Source organism: Leptopilina heterotoma, unplaced genomic scaffold (genome assembly GCF_015476425.1).
Source record: "Leptopilina heterotoma isolate Lh14 unplaced genomic scaffold, ASM1547642v1 Lhet_55, whole genome shotgun sequence".
NCBI classification, from domain to species: Eukaryota; Metazoa; Arthropoda; class Insecta; order Hymenoptera; family Figitidae; genus Leptopilina; species Leptopilina heterotoma.
In genome coordinates this window covers 621,607-638,704 of record NW_025111119.1, presented here as the reverse complement: position 1 = coordinate 638,704, position 17,098 = coordinate 621,607, and the positions used below count along the sequence as shown (strand labels likewise).

At 25.5% G+C, this 17,098-nt stretch overlaps 1 protein-coding gene across 2 annotated transcripts in view; it reads right to left on the bottom strand.

Moving 5' to 3' along the window:
- LOC122508582 overlaps positions 1–9,087 on the bottom strand; it is an 83,153-nt gene extending 74,066 nt beyond the window's left edge. For both annotated transcript variants that reach the window (XM_043622012.1, XM_043622013.1), the window contains exon 1: positions 7,451–9,087. In XM_043622012.1, the coding sequence (XP_043477947.1) occupies positions 7,451–7,544 (94 nt within the window). In that variant the 5' untranslated portion in view covers positions 7,545–9,087. The remainder of the gene's footprint in view (positions 1–7,450) is intronic.
- Positions 9,088–17,098: the final 8,011 nt, after the last annotated feature.

The following is a 17,098-nucleotide window of genomic DNA, read 5'->3' as shown; positions in this document are numbered from 1 at the left end:
AAAGGCCGCAAACAAGAGATATATATCGCGCAACTTTGAAACCATGACGTCATTAAATCCGTGTGTGCGTAAGGTGCGCCAATGTTTGTCGAGTTTTTTTTTTTTTCTTCACTTTTTTTATCATACTTTGCAACCAATGAGCGACAAAATTGACATATATGACTTTTCAAAGATAAAACAAAAAGAAAAACTTGCCACCAATTCATATAGTTGTTTATGGTCTGTATTTATATGGTAGTTTCTAAAAATATCTGCCAGGTAAATGTATAAATTATTTTTACATATATTCTCATCAGAAATGTAAATATTTACACATACTGCGAATATAAAACAAAGTGTTAATTTAGTTCTGTTAATTTATTAATAATAAATTGTTAATAATATAAAATTTTAAGATAAGAGAAATCAATGATGGGGACAATTTTATTAATATTTTGAAAAGTATATGAGAAATGTGTGAGAAAATGTTTTCTTCCTCTTTCTTTTTGGTCCAAGAACGGTTTAAATCCTCTTCTTCTTATGCAGAAGTCGGCTTTGGTGCATTTACAACAATGCGACGTAACGCCCTGTTTCTAAACAGTACCAGGCGTGGGATTGTCGCACAACAATGAATACCGTTATTATTGGGCTCCCTGGTCAGGCAGACGCCACCCGCTGGGGCAAAAAAAGGTTTTCAAACGACGTCTTATTTGCCATTTGGGGCATTCCAACTATTACTACCCTTCAATATTACCTTCTGTCTCTATATACATATAGATACGCGCAGTATTTATCCCTTTAAAAATCACCGGGTCATTAGGGTCACTTTTAATCTTTAAATCCTCAAAATGCTTTTAAAACTCAACTCAATATTCCTAATGCGGCGGGGGTATATCTGATTTAAATTAAATCACGAAACTGGTATATACAATTAAAGGTAATTGGTTTACAAAGAGAGGAAAAAAAAAGTTTTTGTCGTCTGCATTGCCTTTTGTAGTTTTATTTGTACATGAATTATTTTAGAGGGTAATGGCACCGGTACAAGAAAAGAATGGTAGGGTATTTGAAAGTGAACTAGTAAACTATAATACACGTATTATCTAATTTTAGATTAAAAGAAATTTGTCCCCAATTTTCGAAATTTAACACCAGCTTCGTATTTAGGAACTTCAAACATACTATTAGTTATCAATTGATTTTTTTTTTAAATTGACAAATTTTAATAAAACTTAAGTTTTATTAAAATTTGTCAATTTAAAAAAAATCAACCTCCATATTAGCTCCGCCATTTTGAATTTTTAAAAATTTAACTTTAAATTCGTTATCAGCGACCCCAAAAACCCCTGAAAATAAAATACCGTTAAAAGTGGTCAACTATCTGAAAAAAATCCACCGCCATATTGAATTTTGTTTTTCCGTCCTCAAATTCGTAATCAGCGACCCCAAAAACTGAATACCAAGTTTCGTCAAAGATTATCACTTTTTTAAAAGAATATTATTATAAAACATGAAGAAATCGAGAATTTTTCCAAATTAATTGCATTTCTTATTGTTAGTTGCCTAATAATTACAAAATATGAAGAAAATCGATCACTCCCGAGTCTTCGACTCGGAGTAATAGCCTATTCTTCGTATTTTGTAATAATTTAAATTATCATAAAATTTTTCAAAAAAAATTTAATTATTTACAAAAACCCTAATAAAATCCTTTGCAAAAATTCAATTATTTTCGTAAATAATAAACCGATTATTCGATAATTCAATTTTAAATCATAATTTTTATTAAAAACTATTCTACAAGAATTTAATTATTTAAATTAAAAAATAAATAATTCATTAAATTTAATGTTTGTTAAAATTGAATTCTCATAAAAACTTTTATCAATACCAATTTTTAAATAATATAATTCTTTTGACAAATTTTCATAAAATTTTTAATGAATAATTACATTTTTCGAGGAATTTGATTAAAATTTTATCAAAAATAATTAAAATCCTGCGATGAGTTTTACTATTTATGAAAATAATTAAAAATTTTCCCAAGAATTTCATTATTTTTAAAGATATATACTTGAAATTTTGACAAGAATTTTTTTTTAATTTTGAACATTATAATTGAATTTCTGCGAAGAATTATATTAATTTTTAAAATAATTGAATTCTTGCAACGAATTTTATTCAAGTTTATAAAAATAATTGAATTTCGGTGAAGAATCTTATTATTTATAAAAATAATTGAACTCTTAAAAAAAACTTTGTTAAATTTTTTTAAAATAATTGAATTCTTGCGACGAATTTTATAAAAATCTTTTTAAATAATTCAATTCCCGTGAAAACTTAATTAATTATGAAAATAATTGAATGATTTCGAAGAAATTTATTAAAAATTTTGTAAATAATTGAATTCCTGTGAAATTTTTTCAAGAATTTTATTAAAATTTTTGAAAATAATTGAATTTCGGAGAAGAATTTTATTATTTATAAAAATAATTGAATTCTTGAAAAGAACTTTGTTAACTTTTTTTAAATAATTGAATTCTTGCGACGAATTTTATAAAGATCTTTTTTAATTGAATTATATATCGAAGAAATTTATTAAAAATTTTGTAAATAATTGAATTCTTGTGAAATTTTGCCAAGAATTTTATTAAAATTTTGGAAAATAATTGAATTTTGAAGAAGAATTTTATTATTTATAAAAATAATTGAAATTTTGACGAGAAATTTTCAAAAAAATTTTTAACATAATTGAAATTCTGTAGAGAATTATTATATTACTTTTGAAAATAATTAAATTTCTGAAATCATTTGTAACTTTTCCAAACTTCAATTTTTTTTAAAAATATTTTTAACTAAAATTCTTCTATCAATCTAGTATTTATGAAAATTGTAAAAAATTATTCATTAAATAATTTAAATAATTACCAACCATTGGAACTATACCATAGTCAGTAATTATCAAGAATGAAAACAAATCAGTCCACAATTACTATTTTACGGTATTTCTACAATGGTAAACCACCATTGTTCTTTCTAATAATAATATCAAATTTTTTCCCTTTTATGAAAATTGAACGAAAATTTCTAATAAAATTCTGAAAATGTGTTTCGGATTGAACTAGATTCATTTTTCCAAAGCGTGTGGGATGCGAGCAACCTACACGTGTGGAGAAAATTTTTCCCCTTCAACGAGAAAGAGAGAGAGAGAGAGAGAAAAAAAAAGAGAGGGGGGAGTTTCAATGAAAAGAAGCTGAACTAAAAGAAAGAATGAAAAAACAAAAGAGTGAATGAGAGAGACAGAGAGAAGGAGAAAAGGCGGCTTATGTATCGAGATTGCAAAAGCATAAAGCACTAACGAAAATAAATTTTGTCGTGCATCGTACATAACCTATACACTCCATAGAATGATAGCTATTTCCGTTTAGAAAGAAAAGAAAAGAAGTAAAAAAAAAAGTCGTGATGCTACTGTCTGTGTTTGAGCTTTCTAAAGATAAAAGCGTCTGAGGCGTTTCAACTTGAAAATCACTTTGGACCATGAATTCCAATCGGATCGGTTTGTCTCATCTCGACTCCTCTCTCACCCTGTGCGCTTCTTTGATGAGATCCTCCCCTCCCCTGTGGGGAGAGGAGGAGTTATATAGTAAAAAGTACGAAAACGACAATGAGACACGACAATCCCTATTTTCTCAAAAACTCTATAAGATAAAGGTTATTGCAGAGGGACCTTAATATTCTATACATATATTGCAGAAGGAGCTTAAAAAATATAAATTCATTATCTTCTTCTTCTTAAATGACTTTAAGCATCACCTGAAGAATTGAAGGATTGCAGAAGGACCTTACAAATATAGACATTTTATAATGAATATATTTTTAAGCTCCTTCTGCAATCCTTATTCAATCTCTTGTATAAACTATAATACGTATATAATATTAGGGTCCTTCTACATTTCTTTAATTCTTTATATTATAATAAATTATAAACATTTTTAAAATAAATACATTATATTATTTATATTTTTAAGCTCCTTCTGCAATTCTTCAATCCTGTATAATCTATAATACGTATATAATATTAAGGTCCTTCTACACTTCTTTAATTCTATAATATATTGAGCGCGTAATTTATCGTTCCTTGTCGATAAAGAAGAAAGTTATTGCAGAAGGACCTTAAAAATATATATGTTACGTCATCGTAATAAATAAATATATAACAAACTATAAACAATGAACGAGATTGTAATAATAAATAATGGGAAATTGTAATTAACAAATAACAGAATTGTAATATATACATGTATTTTAAAGGTCCTTCTGCAATAACTTTCTTCTTTATCGACAAGAAACGAAAAACTACGCGCTCATTTTAAGGTACTTCTACAATAATAACAATTTCTTCGTCAACAGGCCGAAAATGACTTAACAGACAGCAAGAAGGTCCTTCTACAATAATGTCATTGCCACGAAGAGAGTCTAAAAAATATGCGCGCGCAGCAAAGGTACTTCTACAATAACAATAATAAAATTCAGAATATAAAAAAATTTTTTTCTTTAAAAAAAATTCTTTAATAATAACAATGAACTTTTAAAAAAGAGAAGAATGTGAGTATTTTTATATTAAAAAAAAAATCAAGATTGATGCATATTTATCCAAGATGATGAATTTTACAGTAGAAAGTCAATTTGAATGAGAACAAAAGAATAATCATTTCTTTTTGTTTTGGGTTTAGATTAGAAAATGAAACAATCATTATTCTCTCTCTCTCTTTCTTTCTCTCTCCTATCTTCTTAAACTCGAAATATATCTTTTGGAATATAATCCCCTATACTAGACTGCATCCGTGATTCATGAAAGTTCGTATCACCGGAAATCGCACGGCACTTGCTTTTTAATTTTACCGCTTCCTACGTCCCTCTCTCCTTAATAGTAACTATACACCTATAAAGGCCCACCCACGAATTTATAAATAAGTTGCAAAATAATATCGCGACATTTAATTCGATTGCGATTAAAAAAGCTTTTTTCCTATTCGATTATGTAATAAGTATATATATAACGTTCCTGAAGTTAGCGTCGATGCTCATCATCAAAAATACGATTTTTTCTGGATTTGAGACTATAAATTCATTCTTTTTATTCGCACTTCAAGCCACTTATTTTTTCACCTGTTTAAAAAAAATGGATTCATTTTTTAGGGAAAAAACGTTTTTCGACTCTGAGCGTCGACGCTAAACTTCACGGATATTAAATATACGCGAAAAAAACGAGTATAAAGGTAAAATTTGCCCTCATTTATTTACCTAGGGAGCTAAAAAAATTAAAAATTTTCTGATTTTCGCTAAAAAAAACTTACATTAGTCTAAATAATGACTATTAATTCTTGTAAATATAGGAACTAATTTTAAAACCTAAAATTGTCTAATTTTTATTTTAAGCCCAAAAATGAGTTGAATTAAAAAAAAAAAAGTTTTTTAAAAAATTTTTTTCTTTAATATTCAACTTATTTTTGGGCTTAGGATAAAAATAAGACAATTTTAGGTTTTAAAATTAGCTCTATATATATATAATACGTACAATAAATATAAAGGTTATGAAGTTAGAAATATTATCGATTAGTCAGTAAACGAACGTTCATTTAACGAGGTTAACAACCCTGGCTTGGGTGGCCCGATTCGAAGTGCAAGAAATTAATCGAGATCGTGTACTCTGTGGCTTTTATTTTACGAGCCTAAGATCTACTGTACAGATATATTTATATATAGTTATAATACTTTTTTAAAACTCTGGCTTTACATATAAATATATTTCAATTTTAATAAAAATCATTTATTTTACGAAAAAAATGCAAAAAAAAAAAATTAATTCTCAATTATTTATTAATTATGAAATTAATTAATTGAGTAGAGTTAAATCCTTCCATAATTTAGTTGATATTATTATATTAATAATTCTAAAATAATAATTATTTTTAAGCAAATATAATATTAATTAATAATATTATATAATAATAATAATAATAATAATAATAATAATAATCCAAGAATCTTGGATTTAATCCAGGTATCTGAATTTATACTATTTAATTTAATTATACTCTTTCCTTTAATATAATAATATATATTTATAGATAAGAATAAATAAAAACTACATCCGCTGCTAAAGAATGTTACTTTCACGTAAAAATTTAGAAAATACAAATATATAATTAATTAATAATAATAAATATAAATAATAATTAATAATTCATATATTTTCGATTTTTCTAAATTTTCTATCGAAAATTTCTATAATTTCTGTTAATAATTATTTTTTCCACTAAATAGTAATTTTTATTAATATAGTAAGCACTTTTTATTATTACAATTATCATATTTTTATTGATATTGTTAATTTATAATTTTTTATTAATAATAAATTCTTTATAAAATTTTTTTATTAATATTTATTATTATTATTATTATTATTATTATTATTATTATTATTAGCATTATTATTAGCATTATTATTATATTATTATTATCATTATTATAATTATATTATTATATAATAAAATTATGTATTTATTATTATTATTATTAATATTATTATTACTAATAATTAATATTATTTTCAATCTTACAAAGAATATATTTTTACATTCACTAACCTATCATCGTATCATCTAAAAAAAACAATAACTGAAATTCATCTAAAAAAACCTAACCTCAATAATAAAACAGGAAAATTTTCTGGTATAAATAATTTATTATAATTCATAAAAAAGAATATCATCGATTAAAAATGAGGACAAAAAAATTTACGAAGAAATTTCGAAACGAGACTCCAGAAAATAGGGAGGAGAAGTGACAAAATAAAATAAATGCCACAAACAGTGTTAAAAGGCGAGCACTGCATCAGTTTAAAAAGAAAAAAATCACCAGAGACACCAGACACATCAACGAACGACGAGAAAATAAAATTCTTTCCCACTCTCTCTCTAAAAAAACCAAAAATTCGTCTGCTGGATGCAGGCAAACATAACTGATGGGAGCTTATCAAAGACATTTTCGTCACTGAAGAAGAAAAGTTGGGTTTTTTAATGGAAAGAAAAAAATTCGTCTGCTGGAAACGCAGGCAAACGTTGAAGAGTAAATGGGAAATTATCAAAGAATTTTTCGTTAGTGTAGAAGAGAGAGAGAGAGAGAGTAAAAAGAGAAAAGAGTAAAGAAAGGAAAGAGAGGAAAGAGTAAAGAAAGAAAAGAGAGGAAAAAGAGGAAGAGAGTGACGGAGAGAGAGAGAGAAATTGACAATCGAGACACGAGAGAGTGAGTCATTGACAAACGAGAGGTTAGGATTTTCCGATTTTAAAGAAAGAAAAAGAACAAATTCTTTTTCATCCCAATATTTTAACAAAATTTCTCTCAATAAATATCAAACTATTATAATTATCACTATTTTTTTTTCAAAATAAGGGAAATACTGTCGACTAACCTGTAAGTTTAGCGAGGAAGCGAAACATGCCAGCGGCGGAGGACAGGCAATGAGCCGCAGTTCCAGTGGCAAGAATTCCAGCGGCGATCGGCATTCGCCTTGGTGTATTCGTTCGCGTGCTTCTTTCCCGTATCTCTCTTCTTTTTCTTTCTTTTTTTTATTCTTCTTCTTTTCTTTCAAAAAAAAACTATTTTTTCTTCTTCTTTAATTTTATTTTCTTCTCTCTCTTTTTTTCCCCCTTTTTTCACCTGTATATAACCCTTTCGTTCACGTATATATATACATACATATATACATATAAATAAAAGAGAAGAAGGAGAGAACCCGGTTCGTCTCGACGGTTAAGAAATCCCCTTTCGCGGTCGCCTCCTCTCTTGAGAAATCCGCGAGGAGCCGGGCGGCGGTGACTGTGTGTAAAATGTTTGCAAGAATGTGTTTGTATGTGCGCGCGAGAGAGCGTTTGTTGTTGTGTATATTAAAATACGTGTATATGTTACCTTTTGCGGCCGAACCTAACCTCACCCGTGAAAAACACACTGTGGCCACTAAGCACACGATATATTATTTTTATAAATTTGACACACAAAAAAATCTCTAAACACTTGATTTTTTTTTCAAAATTCCCACACACACTTTTTAATCCTTTAATTATTTTCTTTTTGTCCTAGAGAGAACAATTGGTGCATCGTTCTCATAAGGGGGTGATGGTGATGATGATGGTTTGTTGGTGGGTAAAAAAAAGAACAGGGGGGGGGCACACACACTTAAACTTCCGCTCACCTGGTGGTCTCACATTTGAGCAAGAGAGAGAGAGAGAGATGCTTTTCCTTTTCTTCTTCTTTAAAAAAAATTCACTTTATAATTTCCGGTGTTGTTTTTTTCTTTTTAGGAAAAAAAAATACTTGTCAATAATATATAAAGGCACTGTAAATTGTAAAATTACTTAGTGTAACATGGTAACGATGAATAAATGTGTTGTTGACGAGCAAAAGTTAAAGTAGTAGCAGGAGTAATACAGACGACTCCATCGCTTGAGCGCCATTGCCACATCATTCGAGTCCAACGACAAACGCGTAACGATAATAACGCGATGGGAACTACTGCGTGCGAGCGCATAATATTACAGGTGGAAAGTCACTGTCCCTAGTTGAAGGCCAGTCAAACTCGATGTCTCCGGATAATTATTTTCATATACATTTCAAAAAAGAAAAAAAACTCAGTTTTCTTGATTCTCTTGTTATTATTGTTTAATACCTTTGATGTCTATCTACATGTGTGTGTGTGTGTGTCTGTCTGTCTCATTCCATGCGAATGTTTCTCTCTTGTAGAAAAGAAAAAACGTCTGCTACGAGACTGATTTTTTAAATTTTTGCAATGTCCTGATTTCTTTCTTTTTTGCGAAAAACGTCCTTATTTCCATTCGTTGATTTTTCTTCTCCTTCTCTATTTGATTAATATACACACAAGAATGGGCGTGAGTGAGAAAGAAAAAAAGAGACTATATATATATATATATATATGTATATTAGTGTGGGACGTTCGCGAAATTTTTCGTTCGTGAAAGAAAGAGGGGAAAATAATGGAGAATAAAAACCACCCGCACGAGTCAACGGTGCCGAGACAACTGACTGCATTGCATCTGCTCGACGAGAGACCAGAAGAGAACGACAGAGTGAGAGAGAGAGAGAAAAACTGTCTTTCTCTCTCTATCCCTCCAACAACCCTGGAAATACATGAATCGGTTGTGGTTGTGCGCTCTTTGTTGCACTTATGGCAAGGATCGTTTCTTTCTCTTTCTCTCTTACACATGGCTTTTATTCGTCTCACTCTATATTCCTCTCTGTCTTTCTTATACTCTTTCGCCATTCTTCGCTTTCTCACTCCACTATACTTATAACTTTTTCCTTCTTACACTCACTAGTTACGAGTGAGTAAGACATAATCTTTCCCCCTCCTTATTCCTCTCACTACATAAGACTGAAAGAGTGAGTGAGAAAGAGAGAGCCTACCCCCTCTCCTGACACCATGTCAAGAGTACAATAGCCGCACAATATGGGGGTTCCTTTAGCTCCCCCGAAGGGAATCAACAAAAAAATTAACACACGTTCTTTTTCCATTTGTCACCATTAATTTATAATCAAATATTTTTATCAAAAAAAATAATAATTTTTGAAAAATTTGACTTTAAAATAAAAAAATTTAATTAACGGAACCCGTAATACGTAATAATGTTAAATATTACGTAAATTAACATATTACGTAATTATACATAACTTTACGTAAACTAATATAATATTACGTAATTATACATAACTTTACGTAAACTAATATAATATTACGTAATTTCAAATAAAATAATTATAAATATAATGTAATATTACTTAATTTTGCGTTAATTAATAACGTAATTTTCAAAAAATAAACGTAATTTTACGTTAACTAATAACGTAATTTTCAAGAAATAAACGTAATCTTACGTAATTTTACATATTATTACGAATAAAAATACGTACTTTTACGTAAATGAATGCAAAATAATTACATATACTTTTACGTAAACTAATGTAATATTATACCTAATTTTACGAAAATTAATTAAATACAACGTAATTTTAGAGAAAAATATTTAATATAACGTAATTTTACGTTCACTAGTTGTAATGTTACGTAATTTCACCTCAGCTAATTACATATAAATAGAAATTCGTAATTCTTACACTTTTAAAAAAATAATGTCATATTACTCTTGAAATTTTAGGTTATATTAAAATTGTTCTCGTTTGGACATTTTTCCATATATATAAGTTTGTTATTTTTGGGGCAATAAAATGTAAATTTAGTTTAAGGAAAAAAAACAGGTTAAATTGTTTTCATGATGAATACAACTATCTTTATCATAAATTTATAGTATTAAATAATTTCTAATTGTACATTACAGATGTAATAAAATTAAAAACTCACCGAAAAGTTAATTTCTCCCTCGCACCATGTCCTCGATGTAAATATTTGTGACAATGCGACAAACCAAATTTCTTTGTGAATAAAATGATGAACCAAAAGTATGTTTCCTCCAATTGTCAAAGCACTTTTCTTCTGTAATAATAAAACTAACACTTTGTCATTTGTTCGTTGAATTTTATAATTTAATCAAATTTCTTTTTCTATTTAATAACAAAAATGAACAAGAAAACGCACGAGGCAAACTTTCAATAATGTCGGTCACCTGACCACGCCACCGGCGATTTAAGAAGCCTGGTGAATGTTTCTGGAACTACGAGGTAGTTTAAATGCTTATAAGAAGCAATTTCATTGGTCCGCTTCTCCCGCGACAATTCAAAATACGAAATTTAAATTTAGAATTTGTAATCATTAAATGGTTCATTCTTTATTCAGGTATGTAAAACGGGTTGCATAAATAAATAATTTTTTCCTTATTATTTACAAAGATTTAATTAATTAAGTTCAACTATTTTATTAATTATTAATTATGTTTAATTAATTATAAACTACAAATAAAAGTAAATAATAAATAATAATAAATAAAATAATAATAAATAATTAGAGTTACTTTGAAATAATAAAAAATATGTTCTAAAAAAATAGTAAAATAAATACAAAAAAAGCAAAGATAATAAATATAACAAATTAAAAAAAAATATTTATAATAAATATAATTATTTTTTAATTAAATTAATATACGGAAAAGAAAATACATAAAGAAATAAATTAAATAATAAAAAAGAAATTAAAATTTTAAGAAACAAAATAATTTTTTAAAATAACAATTTTCTTTAATAATTTAAAAATTAATAAAAAATTGAATACGAAAAAATAAAAAAATTATTAAATTAATGAATTAATTAATTTAATTTAAAAATTACATAATATCATAATTATTATAATTTAATAATTATTAATTATACTACTAAATATTATTAATTAATAATATTGATGATAAATATTAATTTTAAACAAAAAGTTATGTTTTTCAAAATTTATAAAATGACGTTTTTTTAAATTCAAATCTAATAAAATTCACAATCTAGTAAATTTAATAATGATATTAATAAATAATATTTGTTAATATAACATTATTAATAAAATATAATTAATTAAATATAATAAATATAAATTATTTTTTCATTTTTAATACAAATTTATATTTTTTAAAATGTAAATAAAATAAAGTTAATTAAATTTGTAATTTCAAATGAATATAAACTAATTAAAAATTCTAGTAAATTTAATAATTACATAATTAATAATAAAAATATATTAAATATTAATAACTATGAATAAACAATGAATAAAAGTTTATATTCTTTAAAATATGTAATAAAAAATAAAATTTTAAATTTTAAATTCTAATAATTAAATTATTTAAAAATTTGTTTAATTGTTAATTTAAAAAAAATTATAATTAATTATTTAACTATAAACTACACAAAAATTTATATACTAACAATTATTAATTAAAAATAAAAAAAAATGATTTATGAAATAATTGTTAGAAAAAATAAAATAAAAAAATATATTAAAATAAAAATAAAAAAGCGATTGGAAAGTTTCAAAAAAATGTTTTTTTCTCAAAATAATGAAGACGGCCCTGTGAATGATCGACCGTCTCTCTTGTACTAATGGCTAGTAAATTTTTCTCTCTCCCACGAATGAATTGGTTCACTTCAGAGACAAAGTGAGAGAGAGAGAGAAAAAGCTAGAAAGTCGAAAAGAACCGATTCAATTTACCGACAATGTACGAATAGAATTTCCCGCATTACATTCAAGAATGAGGTGAAATTAGTTGTTACAAATACACATTCATGCATTAATGAACTATTTTTTGGCTGATAATGAACAAAAAATTAAAAAAAAATTTTTTTTAGTTCTTTTATTGAAATTTTTTTTTTTATTATCAATTATAATAATAAAAAGGAATTATTAATAAATTGGAAAATGTATTGCTACTTTAAAATAATTACTTCATAAAAATATTTATAATTATTTAATTATAAATATATTTATTGTCCATTAAATTATATATTAGCAAATTTACCATTGTTTACTTTGTTATTTATTATTCGTTACCTGCAGGAATCGGTGTGTAGCGACTGATGCCTGACAATAGGCAACCAAATTTACAACCGCGAGTTTCTAGCTCTCTATCTCTCTCTTTCTCTCTTGAGAAATATTCTTCTTTTTAATTTAAAACTTCAAACGTAAATATTTTTTTCTATAGTATATAAATAATTGTATTTTAATTGATTGGTTATTATTAATTACAAATTATAATGTTTAATAATTATTAACATTAAGTAGTCATGATCCGATCAAAAATTAAGAACATCAATTTTTTTTGTGTACCAGTGTTATTGTAATAATTTAATATGAATTATTATTTTTAATAATAATTTAATATTTTAATGAATAATACAATATTTAATAAATATTTAATTATTCTAATTAATAATTAAGTTATAATTCATTTAATTAATTTTAATTACTATAGTTATAAAAGAAGAAGAAAGGTATAAGCACTGAAGAAAGGTATATCTGAGAAGTAATTTATTTTGAGGTTATATCAGTGTTATTTTTACTTTAATGAAAACTTATTTCTGTTTAATTAAATGTAAAACTAAAACCTGTTTTATTAATTATTTTTTATGTAATGAAAACTTAAAAATCAAATTTTGATATTGATCCCTTTTTATATAGTATTTTCATGTAAAAAATTAGAAACATAACCTACAACTTGCAAAATTATAAATTAATAATTATAAAAAAATAAAATAAAAATTGACAATATAAAATAATACTTTTCTAAAAATACCTAAAAATTATACAAATTAATATTTGTAGAGAAAATAAAAAAAGTTTCTCAAAATTCTTTCAAAAAAGTGTACCTAAAAGTATGGTGTGCTTGAAACTGAATAATGAACAGGTGTGTACGATGAAAGGTATCGGTACAGGCGTAAAATTCATATGATCTCCGCATGACTTTGCCGTTCACTATATATATGTATTTCTCTTTAAATTTATAATTTATACTACCATATTTAAAGAAAATCTAATTTTTACATATGTGAAACTTGATGATTTTCTGAGTTCATTAACCATAATAAAAATATTATGTTACAAATTTCATTTCCATTAATAATATTAATTTTATCAAAAGTAGGTGGTTCACAAGATGTGATATATCGTAATCTTAAATTTTTTAATTTTTTAAAAGCGGTTGTTATTCAATATATATATGTATATATATATAATATTAATATTTTATTATAATAATAATTAATCAATTAAATTATATATATATATATATATATATATATATATATATATATATATATATATATATATATACAGCACATGATATTTCCTGAATACTTCCTGAATATTTCACTGAAAGATTGAAATATTTCATTGCAAGATTCAGGAAATATTTCTGCAAACAGGAAAATGTCCGCTTATGTAGGAATATTGACGCGAAAATTGAGAAAATATTTCATTGAAATATTCCTGCAATATTACACATAAAGATTCTGCAATATTGTGAAAATATTTCAAAAAATGGAAAAATTTGTTAAACACCTCAAATCAATAGGAATTTTCTGAAATATTTTAAAACCCATAGGATATAGTAAGCCAAAAACTACTGCGCAACTCTACAGGCCATAGAAACTGAGTTCGACCAGTGCGCATCATTTCAGTTGAATATTTCCAAAATATTTCAATGAAATATTTTCTCAACTTTCGCGTCAATATTCCCACATAAGCGGACATTTTCCTGTTTGCAGAAATATTTCCTGAATCTTGCAATGAAATATTTCAATCTTTCAGTGAAATATTCAGGAAGTATTCAGGAAATATCATGTGTATGTGTATATATATATATATAAAGATGGATGAATTTGAAAATGAAAACAAAATATAAAAATGGATGATGTATTAACAACAGTCTCATTAAATTTTCATGTGAAAAGACTGCTTTGCATTAAGTGGGTCATATATACTGTAAGCATATATATATATATATATATATACGAATATATGTCGTCTATCAAATATAGTGTTTATTCTATACACTTGTAAAAATGTCCTTTTTCCCTTTTGACACTAGTTGACATCTATATAGAATATGTCGTGAGAACCGATTTGCACTAATTTCTCTATTTTTTTTATTTTGCATATATATGTAAATTTCTACCCCCTTCCCCCTCTTTTCCTCCTGCGCACTTATAATGTGAAAATCATTATAATATTACTAATAACCGGAAGAAATTAAATTTAAAAAAAAAAGAAGAAGAAGAAGTAGCAAGCCTCTTTACTTTTACTGCCTCGTCTATATTTTTCACCTAATCTTTATGTATAAATCTTCCCTATTCAACTTTTTAAGTATAAAATTCCAATTTTTAAGATTATACACTAAAATTTTTATTTTTAAGATTTGTACACTAAAAAATGACTTCACTTTTTATTGCTCTTTAAAATTAGATATATAAATTTTTTCAAATAAGAATTTGTAATTTTTTTTTCTTTATTAAGTATTTTTTTATATATATTGAAGACTATATAAAAGGGTTGGGGGGTTTCTTTTTAATTTTTGCAGGTATATTCTGGATTTAATTTTTATATTTATAAGAATTCTATGTGTTAATTATGATAATAATATTTTGTTTTATAAATTAAATTTTAAAAAAATACAAAAAAAATTGCTGAAGTGGGGGAAAGGGGGTGGTGGGGGTGATGGTAAATAAAAAAATCTAAAAATAGCATCGAATTATTGAAGCATCTCATCTCACCTGCTGCCAGACGAAAAACATCTGCAGTGCAATCTTGAAACACTATGGAATCATCATATTGACGATGATGACCTCACGCATCGCCGCTTCACTGTTTTCTCAACCATGGAAATTAATCAAGCTCAATATTACCACAGTCACAAATCTTTTGTAATAATTTGTTTAACAGTTTTGTCAATAAATTTAACAAAAATTTTTAAAATTTGAATTATTTTAAAAAAAAAAAAGTATAATAATAAGTTAGAAATTTTAATTAAAGTTAAATTTAATTTAAACATTTTTAATTAATTTAAATTAATAGTAAATAAAAAAAATTTATGGAAACTAAACTTATTCGATTTTCGCGGTTAAATATTTTAAATTATTGTGCAAAATGAGAAAGATGATCATAATAAATATTGTTGCATTGATTTTAGTAAAATCGATGTGTCCTTATTTCTGATTATGTCTGAGATAATTATATGATGATTGACTTCTAATGCGAAGCATACAATATCGATTTTATATATGAAAAAAAAAGAATCGTTTGTCTGAACTGCACATTAGTGCATCATTTTCTATGCAGAGAGTGCATTAGCGGAAATTTCCTGGCTTTTAAACCCGTTATCATTTTTATTTGCCTTAAATGTCTCTAATAAACGCTTTTTCTATCAAAATGAAAAAAAATAGAGAAAATTATTCTTATTTTAGGTAGAAAAAATCTTTTTTTAAATAAATAAAAAATTCTTCTAAGAAAAAAGAATTAATAAAATAATATACTACTAATACTGAAAATTAAAATAGTTACTATCATAAAATGATGGAATGGCGTTAATTTAATAAAAATGAATAAATTATTAATATTTGAGTTAATTATTATTAAATTATTTTAAATAGAATTACATTAAAAAATGAACTCAGAAATAGTTTTATAGTTAAAATTTTTTATTAAAGAAAGAAAATTTATTTAACTGTATATCAAAGTGCGAGACATTTTCGTTACGATTTTTTTATTTTGAAAGAGAAATTCATTGTTGTAAGTAAAATTCGCTTACCTAGCAGGATCTTCTATTGCTTTTATTTTTTCAATATAATTGATTGCTCCTTAGTTTTATATGCCTGATTGCGCCAGGTTTTTTTTAAATAAATACTTTTAAAATAATGTAAAATTTATACTTACTAGAAAAATTGTGAAATAGAAAATGAACTGTTAAACTTGTAGATCATCATGTAATCCTTATAGGTTAGAAATGCTGGTTGAAAATTTCCACAAATTCCCATTGAATTCTTGTCCTTTTTCACAGTAACTGCCCGCACTGTTTTTACTTTACCGTTTCCTCTGAAATTATAAATATATATTAATTTAATATTACTTATTTTATTCTATTTAATATTATTAAATATATATTCTTTTTTCAATAATTATAACCATTGTTTGAAGAATGAAATTTTAACTTTTTTCTCAACTATCCCAACCTTGCTCTCTGGGACTTTAAATGAAAAAAATATAGGTTATGTTTAGAAATGTCATTAAATCCTTAAAGATTCATTTTTAACTGCATGTGATCAAAAATAATTTCTATCAAAAATTTGTCATGACTTTAGACAATAAAAAAAGAATCTTCAATTCAAGCAGGAAACTTTTCTAAACATAACCTATAATTTTTTGCCATCATAAAATCCCTTCTTTTACCGCGCAGAAAACGTCATTTGTAATTTTAACACTATACTTCCCCTATATAATAGAATAGACGAAAGTGGTTATAAATAGAAAATAATTAAATGTAACTGATCCAAAATATTTCTTTTTCATGCGGCTAATTTTGTTTTCTTTGATTTAGAGGGAAAAATAATTTTTGAGCTAATT